This window comes from Phaseolus vulgaris, chromosome 8 (genome assembly GCF_000499845.2).
Source record: "Phaseolus vulgaris cultivar G19833 chromosome 8, P. vulgaris v2.0, whole genome shotgun sequence".
NCBI lineage: Eukaryota > Viridiplantae > Streptophyta > Magnoliopsida > Fabales > Fabaceae > Phaseolus > Phaseolus vulgaris.
Genome location: NC_023752.2, coordinates 44582399 through 44593637, shown reverse-complemented (window position 1 = coordinate 44593637; position 11239 = coordinate 44582399). Strand labels below are relative to the sequence as shown.

The 11239-nt window shown below is 31.1% G+C and overlaps 1 protein-coding gene and 1 pseudogene across 1 annotated transcript; both read left to right on the top strand.

The window, feature by feature from the left end:
* Positions 1–229: 229 nt before the first annotated feature.
* Positions 230–335, top strand: LOC137827309 (small nucleolar RNA R71; annotated as a pseudogene).
* A 4085-nt stretch (positions 336–4420) lies between these two features.
* LOC137825465 (gamma-glutamylcyclotransferase 2-3) lies at positions 4421–10253 on the top strand. Its single transcript, XM_068631129.1, has 8 exons — positions 4421–4829; positions 4945–5021; positions 5828–5881; positions 8106–8162; positions 8269–8309; positions 8389–8460; positions 9844–9923; positions 10020–10253. The coding sequence occupies exons 1-8, from the start codon at positions 4721–4723 to the stop codon at positions 10085–10087; spliced, it is 558 nt and encodes a 185-aa protein (XP_068487230.1). The 5' UTR covers positions 4421–4720; the 3' UTR covers positions 10088–10253.
* Positions 10254–11239: the final 986 nt, after the last annotated feature.

The following is an 11239-nucleotide window of genomic DNA, read 5'->3' as shown; positions in this document are numbered from 1 at the left end:
AAATTTTATTGAGCTAGAATTGCATCTGAAGTATTAAGCTCAAACAACCCTTTCTTATGAACAACTTGTCCACCATGTTGGGCTTGATAGTTTATTGATTTCAATGCATCAATAATCTTTGTCACCTGTTCTACATCGACAACCATCACTGTACCCCTAGTTGCAGAGTCTAGAAGCATTTTTGTGTCTGAGACCATTATGGAAGATGTCCAATTGTGCAATATCTTCAAATCCATGATTTGGGTATTTTCTCATCATCACTTTGAACCTTTCCCATGTTTCACCAAAGGATTCATCTGATCCTTATTTGAACATAGAAATATCAAACTTTGCTTAATGTAGATAGTGGAAAAAGTCTTTGTAAAAATTTCTCTTTTACATCTTTGCAACTAGTGAGTGTCTGATTTGAATGGAATTTAAGTCATTCATTCGCTTTTCCTTTCAATGAAAAAGGAAACAAACACAAATAAGTAGACTCTATATCACCTTATTGAAAGTACATTGTTCCCATCAACTCATAAAATGTAGATAAATGTGTATACGGATCCTCATGGTCCATTACTATAAATTGATGGGTAATGATCAAACTGAGCAATGAAGATTTCATCTCCAGGGCATTAGTGGTAGTAGGTATTGCAATACTAGAAAAAAACCTTGGCCTTTACTGCGTAGCATAATCACCAAGTGATGTTCTGTGTTGTGGTGGTTGCTCTTCAACCATGTTGTTTTCTTCATGAAAAATTTCAATGTGAACCCACAATGAACAATTCTTTTAAAGTTGCAAAAGTATAGTATTCACTAAATATCAAAAGATGTGCAAAAGTTTGTTTGAAAGGTTGTTGGTATCATAAATTTATGTAAGAAATTAAATGAAAACAAAGCAAATGATTAAGATAATTCAATTTAGAAAATTGGGATTAGGGTTAATCATTCTCACTCGTCTGTATTTTTAATGAATAAAAATATATAACATTCCAACTTGATTGACATTGATTTACATATAAAAATCATTCATATCGATTCCTCGTATATAAAATTATTATAATTGTCTACTAAATATTGATTCCTCACATGTTTATAAAAAAATTCTTATCATTACAAACAAATGTTATAAAGTAATTAATATTTTAAATCTATTCCTAGCATTCAAATATGTTAAGCGTTATCATTTATGTCAAATACTTTGAAGTACTTTTCTGTCAAATCTAAGGATCAAAATCATGAAGAAAAATTCAAACTTTAAAAATAAAATGATAATACCAATATCAATCAAGAACCGAATATTATAAATAAATATCACCTCAATACATAAGAGTTTGAATATATTACTCCCAATACAAAAGGAAAGAATTAGCCACTCATAGTGCCATTACAAGCATGGAAAGCAAGAAAAAAAGATCCAAAGTGTTTCTTCATGACGATTGCCTCCTTTAGGGTTTTCTATCTCTGATTATCCTCCCTCTGTGTCTTACGAATCTGCCTTACGCCCTCTTTCTAACCTAATTTAATGTAGGTTAAGTGACATCTAGCTTAAGCAAGGTATTGCTTGCTTAAGCGAGTTTCATGAGAATAAAACTTAACTTCACTGGAGTGTGTTGAACCAAGTGGTGTTCAATGTTTTGAAGAATCCAAATCCTTTGAAGGATGATGAAGCCTCTGCTTTGCTTGATGCTGCTGTGCTGGTTTAAGCTTTGTTCTGGGGTAGTTCAATGTTGTAATCAACCCTAAGACTAAATCTCAAAGCAATTAGCATCTCAATTTTATCAAAGCAAAATGTTTTTCAAACTAAGTTGAAACAAACCGATTGTTTTGTCGAAACAACCGATTGTTTACACTTAGATGTTTTGACAAAGTTTGAAAACTGTTTTTGAATGGTGTATTTGGTTAAGTAACAAAACAACCGATTGATTCGAGGAAACAATCGATTGTTTGTTTTAAAACCATAACAGAAAAACTGTTTTCTTTGACTGAGCTTTAAATTCTTTAACTGAATACGCTCCAATCATTAAATGCTTTGACCAATCAACTTTAAATGCAATTAAGAGTTTGTTAAGATTTGATAACAAACTATATTCTTAGATATATTCTGAAAAACTGTTTTAATGTTTTAAGAATCTTGAAACATAGTTTTGATCTAAGAGTTTTTCTAAAGAGTTCTGAGATTGCTAAAGAGTTGAGAGATTGATCAAGGTGCTGAATAGGATTCTGCTTGTATTGATTTCAGATATTCATCTGTAACAAGTGTAATCTTTGTAAACTGCTGAACAATTCGTTTGTGTGTGTTGCTGAGATTGGCTTTGTGTTCTTGAGGTGTTCAAGATCAGCAATCTTAGTGTTGGCCAAGGAGAGTGTGTGTCTTGAGGTTTTCAAGGTCATTCTCTTGGTTGTGGTGTAAGTAATCAAGGTGTGATTGCTTAGTGGATATCCTCAAGGTTTCTGAGAAGACTGGATGTAGCTCTAGTTTGGAGTGAACCAGTATAAACAACTGTGTACAATCTCTCTATCCCTATCTCTTTAAATTCAGTTTGTTTGTTGTTTGCTGGTATAAACAACCGATTGTTTCGAAGAAACAACCGATTGTTTTTCCTGGTATTACAGTTTTGCTTGTTGTTTTGGCTAACTGAATTGCTTAATCAATTGGTTTCTGAAATAAGTTCATTCTAGCTTTGAAAAGTTTGCGACTCTTTAAACAATTCACCCCCGCTCTAGTTTAAAGCCATCTTTTCTAACAGAGTGAACTTACTTAAGCGAGCCTGAGCGAGTTCTTGGGCGAGTTTGCTCTAGAGAACAAGTTTGCCTCTAGAGTGGTCTTGCTTGGGTGAGTCTAGACAAGTTCTTGGGTGAGTTTGCTCCAAAGAGTAAGTTTTTCTTTGAAGTGATGATATGAATCCAAATAGAACTGACAACGAAAATAGGAATTTAGGGTTTTGGAACGGAATCAACTAAAAATAGTAACAACAAAAAACCTGGATTGAGGAAGGGGCCACAAACTAAGTTTGATAAGCCAAAGGTAGATCACCACAAGAATTAGTGGATTCTTGATAAGATCGCAAGATGCAGGAAAAAACCCTAGTAGAGAAATATTCTCTCTTAAAATTGCCAAAATATTCGTTCCTTCATTTTGAATTCCAATAGTGTATAAATACAAATTTAGCTATAGGTATTTTCTTATTTGTAAGAAAATAAAACGAAACTATAATCCCTATATTTCAAGAAGGATCATTTGCCCCAGTGGTTAAGTTGATACTTTCCATCTGGTTCTAGGTTCAAATCCTACCTGAAGCAAAATAATAATATTATTCATTAAGAATCCAAACATGTTGTGCATGTAATCAACAAAGTCTGCAATTCAATAATTGGGCCTCCAAAATATTAGTCACCTTGTGCTGCAAAGTCTCTTGGACGAGTTTTGAATGTTCAACTTTGTTTTTTCTCCCCGAGAATAAATAATTATTATTCATTTCATAATCCAAAAATATGTAAAAATGTTCAAATTTCTAAATTAAAGGTTGAATTATAACTTTATCAACAATTAAAGTCCACAAGTGTCTATCTTTTTACATAAAATATCACTAAATTGTGGCACTGCTTTGTCAAATTAATGTACTTATCCCTTTATATGCATAAGTGAGTCCATGCACCATTTGAAGAACAAGCCTCTAATTTCAAATAGATTCACCAACATTTTTCAATTGATTAAAAGTCATTTTGAGTCATTAATAGTGATGGAGAATTTTTGCTTAAACGTGATCACACATGAGTTTTAGTTATATTGAAAAAATGTCTTATAACCAATCTCAGCGTCCATTGCGTTATAGTCGAAATTAAGTACAATGGTAAAGAGATCATTTGAAAAGTCCAATAGAGAACCATAAGTTAACAGTCAACCACAATTATTTAGCAATTTTTGGTGTTTTTTCATTATTATTTTTTGGTAAAATTATATTATGAATAGTCTTGTGAGATTGGATATGAAGTTTGAAAACCTAAAATCACCTTCCATATTAAATGCATTTCATTTCAAGAACAACAAAAATATGGTTGTTAATATTATAGATAATGAAAGTCAAATGAAAGGAATTCTATGAGACAAACATAACTCACAAGAAAAATTTTTTAAAAAAAATTGATTAAAAGAGAAATATAAAGGAAGTTTCTTAAACTTTTCATGTTATAAAAGAAATTATTCTATGATTATATTTCAGTTGTCAATTATATATAAAACTATAACATAATTCGAAGGCTTATATATATTAATTAGAAATGCTGAGTAATCAAATATAAAAGATTAAAAAAATATAAAATATTTACAAAGAAGATTTACGTTTTTTATCATCTTTATTTTAAATTATTTTTAAATAAAAAACTAGCCAATCACATTCCTAAAATACTTATACGGCAAGAATCATTAAAGATTTAAGAATGATGAAGACACACGGAAATGATTAAAAAGAAAGAAACAAACAAAAGCATTTTATATTCTGAGTTCTTTCTTTCCCCCAACGTGTCACTGAATACAGTCCCTTGTGATTGGCTTATATTTTTTTCGTTTCTCGATTCTGATAAAACCGAGACTTTGCCCAAACCTTTGTTCTGGTTCTGGTTCTGTTCTGTTCTGTTGTGTTGCAACTGAACCAATCAACCCCTCTTATATCCAAATTTTCGTCACCACCATAATCCTAATAGTCAAAAGTGAAAACCTTTAAGTAAAAAAAAAAAAATGGTAATGTGGGTATTTGGGTATGGTTCCTTGATCTCGAAAGCTGGGTTTCACTATGATGAACGTGTTGTTGGTTTCATCAAAGGCTATCGACGAGTCTTCTACCAAGGTTTCGTTTTTCTCTCTTTTCCCATCACTGTTGTTTAGAAGTATTTAAGTTTATTACCCCAGAATGCATCAAACACAATTCTATGATTTGTTCTGATGTGGGTTTTCCCTTTTAGGCTCTACTGACCACAGAGGGACCCCTGTGTTCCCTGGAAGAACAGTGACCCTGGAGCCTGCTGAAGGAGAAATATGTGTAAGTATTCCCAAATTTTAATCTTTTATTTTCAGACCCCATTATTCAGGTTGATTTATTAATGATACCAGGTTCCGTATTACACCTATTCAATTGTTATGTGAAGTTTATACAGTTGTTCTAGTACGATTGTGCAAGCAAAGTATGATGACTACATTTATGATGTGCATATGATAGCATATTATATGGTTAATTTGATGGAAATTGGCGTCTTTAATTGACAGCATGTTATATACTAAGGAATCAAATTTCCATTTTTTCGGGTGGATGGGCTAAGTTAGAGTGGAATATGAACCTCTCTGGATGTTCCTTTTGCTTTATTTCTTTAGTAATTTTTTCTGTTGGTGAAGGCTACTGGAACTATTGCCCTTATAGCTGTTATGCCTATAATTTATGCTTAAGAAAAAGAACGGTATTTGGCAAGATATTATGTTGATGTATGTATTTTGTAATTGTTTACCATTTATTGAATCTCTATAAAGAGAGTGAGCCTCTTTGTACTAGCAAGCATGGTATACTTACGAAGAGTATGTTTAGTATTTTAAGGAATCAAATCAAGATTCAACTTGGTTGGTTATCAGTTGCAGAAGTAGGGTTGCATTTCAGTTATTGCTCAATCGTGCTTCCACATTTAGGTCTTATATTTTCAGATTACTTTGGCCTTCTTCTGGGTAGTTCTTGTTGTTTTTTACTTTTAATTATTCTGTGAATTCATATATCTTATAATGTAATTGTCAATTTCTTGAGGGTCAAAATTATAAAATGCAATATATATTTGATACTTGCTTTATTTTGCAAAGAAATAGTGGGGAGCTGCTTACAAGATCTCAAAGGAAGAAGATGCAGAAAGTGCATTAACGGTATGCATTTTAAAATATTTCTACATTATTGGAATATTATTATGCTGCAACTAAAATTCAAACATAAGTATATTTTTTTCCCTATAACCACGTTGACTTAGCTTACAAAATGTATTGTTTTCTGTCACCTTAGAGATTGTGCCTTTTCATTATATCCTCTTTTCCAAATGCCTACTTTTTTGCTGTTATGAATCGAGGTTAAATATACCATCTTAAACCCTAAACCAGTAGACAGCCAGATAGGAAACTTGCGTACATTGTGTGCTATTGGTAAATGATCATTGTAAGATTAAAGTATTCAAATATAATATTTATATATATGTATATATATATATATATATTTGTATTAATGGAATACTGTACTGATTTATGTACAGTATTTTGCTTTGCTAAGCATTTCGGTAGTGTTGTGTGTTATACTGTATGTTGTTATGAAATGATGATCTATTTTAACTAATTAAATATAAATGAATTAGCATGTGTTTTATAGAGACAGAAGGTCATATAGATTTATCTTAGGACATTGTGCCTTTCTACACATTACAGAGGCATTGTGACTGTTTGATATAACGTGATAATATTAGTATTTGGCAGTTTTAAGTTTTCTAATGTTCATTATATATTCTCCACTTTATATGAAATAAAAGAGTTTTGACCTATTTTCCCAGGCCTATCGTTTGGATTCCATTACTTAAATTGTTTGTATCAGGTTGGTGATTATAGTTTCTCAGTTGTTTGGTTTCCCGATTTCCTTGTTTGTATTAAGTTGCTTGTAATTATTTAGTCTTGGAAAATCTGTTCACTTGCTGTAAACAGTTCATCTAATCCCTGAATTATAGGCATTTAATTAATGTAGTAATGTAGATATAAATCAAAATGACTGAGATATTGACTTCTTCCTATAATAAATAAATTGTTCATGGTACTACTAGATATAAACGCAGAGATGATCAGAAAGTCTTATTGAACAACAATGAGAACATTACCACGAGGCTTGTAGTTGAAACTAAGAACACTGATAATTTAAGGTTTGTTATGTAACCTTGGGTGTGATCAATTAAAAAAAGAGGGATTTAAGTCTTGTTCGAACTTGAACACTGTGATCTTTACTATCTAAATTTTTAATGAATGAATTAGCACTATACTTTTTGCTGTGGTTTTTTAATTGGATGTGATTCTGCTAGCTCTTTTCTGGTTTGCAAGTAACTCCGTGTGTACATAGAGCAATGGTATTTGGATAGACTTCCTTTCCTTATTATTGTCTTGTTACCTGTGCAATAATATCTCAAGGTGCAGCCAAACCCTGTTTCCTTTGATAACGATAAAATCAGAATCTCTTGTTCAAACTCAGATATAGGTAAGGATTTAGTATACTGGGCTAGCAACAAACCCAAAGGATCCACAATTTGGAAAGTGTATACAAGGAAGTAGATTTTGGAAGTGTACTAAGTTAGTTGATTGGATAATGTGACAGGTCGTTAGCATTTGAGGATATGCTTCTGGTGAACAAAGGGGGTTATATAGTTTGTTTGTGCATAAGTTAAGGGTAAGAGGTTCATTTTGCTTTGGCATTTTGCCTGGGTACAAAAAGTATATTCTGCAGGAGGTTTTGCTCAGAGAGAGTGAACTCTCTATTTTATTTACTTGTGCAGCACAAGTAAATAAAATAGAGTTGTGCATCCTGTTTTGGATTCAATAAATGCCTCATTTCTATTCTTATTCTGATTTTTCGAATACCATTATATATATATATATATCTATGTAGTCTTTGTCCATAAATCTAAACCTGCACATAAAGGTCCCATCCCACCCACTTTAAGAACTACCCAATGAACCATGTCATTTGATATATTTTTGGGAAACCATGTTATTAGTGTAAGCTATCCACTCTAATTTTTCCAAGCAACCTTTTTCCAATCTTCAAGACTCGAATATAAGATATTACATAAGACGACCGAGTCCAGTTCCACTCAAAGCAACAAGTATACGACAATGTTATAATATCGAGCTTGCATAGTTTTCTTATAAAACTTATTGTTTCATATGGAAATCATATTATGATCTCTAAGCACCTGTGGATTTGGCTTATAGGACTCAATGGTGATAGTAGCCACATATTTGACATGATCATAAAAGCAACACTTTCATGTCCCAAGAGACTTTTTGATTTGAAATATCCATAATTTAGATTGCTATAATATTGAAGTGTAATTTTACTGCACAGTATCTGGAAGTAAGGGAGAAGCAATACGACAAAAAGGAGTACGTTGATTTTTATACTGTAAGTGCCACATACCAAGGTTATTTTTTAGAGTACCTTATTTTGTTCTGCATTAGAATAGTAGTTTTCCACTTATGCAAATAGATATGTATGAAATTTATTTCAGGACCTTACGGCAACATCTCCAGCGGTTTCTGGAGTGATGGTGTAAGTGAAAGAAGCTACCTCGTAAACTTTTCACCTTTTGCATGTTTTGGTCATAATAACCAGTGAGAACATGTTACAGATACATAGCAACTCCTGACAAGAAAGCCAATGTAAATTATTTGGGCCCTGCATCGGATGAGGAGATTGCGAGGTATTTATCTTCAATCCACGTATACAACTTTACAGAAGTTAAACTTGTGTTCTAAGATTATAAGTTAGGAATTCCTGGCTCAGGACTTGGAACTGAAAATAGTGAAAGTTTTAGGGTGTGTTCGATGTTTTTCTTAAAAAAAATAGCTTAAGAGCAAAAACTGAGAAAACAGGTACTCACACACACCATGTTCATGCCTTATCACATACAGCACCACCCCAAATGACTCACGCCCTTAAAGCTAGGATCACCAAAGAAAAGAATGAGAAAACATCTTTCAGCTGTTTTTGTTTTTTTAGTTTACAAATACTTGTTTTGAAAACAACTTCCAAGGCTTAATAGATGAGTAACATGAACTTATTTTAGAAAACAGTCTACAGCCAAAAACTAAGAAGGAAATCAAATTTGGTCTTAGTAGTATTCAAGTGTTTTTTATATATGATTCACGCATTGTAATCGTGTTTATCACAAGTGTTAAAAAGAGTTTACATCTACTAGAGATAAGACTTAATTAAAGTATATAAATGATTACAAATCTTATCTTACAATTCAATAAGTTTAAAATCTATTTTCTTACATTGGTATGAGATCTTATCCTAGTCAAGTTTGTTGGTGTCTTGTATCACCCACTATTGGATTCCCCTTCCCCTTGGTCCTATGTTCAAGATGTGCGTGTAAACCTCACCTTACAAGCTGATTTTGTTAGATTGAGTTAAGATTAAAATTTACTTTTTTTAACAACAATAAATTATTACCTAGTACATTACTATTACATCAGGTGTTATTATGACCAATATTCTTTTGGTGCGTGGACAATGCCAGATATTTTATTATTTGTGCCATAGGGCTTGCATTACTTAACTTCTTCATAAGTCTTAAAAAATAATGTTGACTTTTTTATAAGTTGAAATTAACTTATACTAGGTAAAAATAAATAATTATATAAACTATATATAAGAGTTGCTACAAATTAATTGATGCATTAGGTAATTTGAATTTATAAAGAAGTTAATCAGTGGCTTTCTAAAGAAGAGTTTTCTTGGAATATCATATATTGCAAAATCTCATAAGAACAATTTTCATTGAACTAAATTGGGTTCCAAAACATGCACATAGTGGTTGAATACTAAGTGCCTGTTTGGATCAGGGTGCACTGTTACAACCATCACATCACTCACCAATTTCAATAAATTTTTCTCACACATCCACTCTAACATACCTCAATCCAAACAACCTCAACTTTCTTCACACTTCTACTCACCTACATCCTCAACTTTCCACTCCCCCACACCCTCTAATCCAAACAAAGCCTAAGTGATGATTTCTCGATTATCATGCCTTGTGAATACTTAGACTGGTCACTCTTTCTTTTTCATCTTACAGGCAAATAATTCAGGCTGAAGGTCCTGCAGGACCCAACAGAGATTATCTTTTCAACCTTGAAAAGGCTCTTCTTCAAATAGGTGAGGTTCTTTGAATAGTTCATGTTATTTCATTTTTTCTCTTAAGCTTTCCTTTTATTTTTTATTTTTTTAACCTTTTTACTAATCATTCTTTAGGATGCAAAGATAAACATGTCATTGATCTTGCAAATGAAGTCAGGCGTATTCTTGAAGAGGAACACTGAATGCTTCCGTGTATTGTTGATGTACCATTGAACTCTCCTATTAAATCCATTGAAAACTTGAGCACTCTTCCAAAAGTGTTAGTTGGAAGATAATATTCAACTCTAATTGTGCCTGTAATCTTCTCATATAACATTTTGACTTTAATTGTTACAAAATTAAACTTTATATGGGGTACTTATTACTATAAAAATAAAGTTTACTATAGATAATAACTTTATTAACTACTATATATTTGTTGTTTTAAATATTTATCGTATATTTTTAAGTATATTATTTTAAAATTTAAAAAATACTATATAATAATATATCCTGGAGATTGTGTGATAATAAAATTTAATGAACTTAAAGATATAAACCAAGTATATATTTTTAATTTTGATGAAAAATATTGCTATAAAAGATAAAAAAACATATGACAATCTGCTTAATAGAAAAAAAAAAGATGATTTATTTATAGTTAGATAGAAAATGTTAGCGTGAATTAAAAGAGTACTGATAATTATTAATGATAATTGCAATATAATTATCAAATATATCTATTGATTACTATGAAGTGTGTGGTTTATATTGTTTTTGCCAGAAAATTTATTGCATAATTTTCAAACTTCAATTATAAAAAAATGAAAAGTGTTTTTATTTTGTTATGGTTAAATTTGTGAACGAATTTTTTTAATATTGTGTTTATCTACTGTATTTGGGGCACAAGTTAAAAGAACGTTAAACTTTACAATATTTAAATTACTCAATATTAGTTTTTAAATATAATAAATTTTATTTTCATTTCTTAATATTTACTTACACTACAAGAAAAACTCAAATTACATACGGATAAAAATTTATATGTAAAATGGGTATTACATATGAATATTTAGATACAGATTAAATTGTCGTATGTAAATAAACATTACATACGAATTTGTCCGTATGTAAGCAAAAGGTCGTTACATACGAATATAATCCGTATGTAACTTTGACGTCAAGAAGCGAGAAACATTACATACAGATCAAGTTCGTATGTAAGTTATTTATAATTTTAATTAAAAATAAAACTGTTACATACGGATCTTATCCGTATGTAATTGATTTTAAAATTAAATAAAAAATAATAAAAATTATTACATACGGAAATCCGTATGTAACTTATTAATTTT

Coding starts and splice junctions, on each gene's coding strand:
- LOC137825465 (XM_068631129.1), top strand. CDS start 4,721: ATGGTAATGTGGGTATTTGGGTATGGTTCCTTGATCTCGAAAGCTGGG. Junction 5,022..5,827: donor CTGCTGAAGGAGAAATATGT/GTAAGTATTCCC, acceptor GCAAAGAAATAG/TGGGGAGCTGCTTACAAGAT. Junction 8,310..8,388: donor GCGGTTTCTGGAGTGATGGT/GTAAGTGAAAGA, acceptor AACATGTTACAG/ATACATAGCAACTCCTGACA.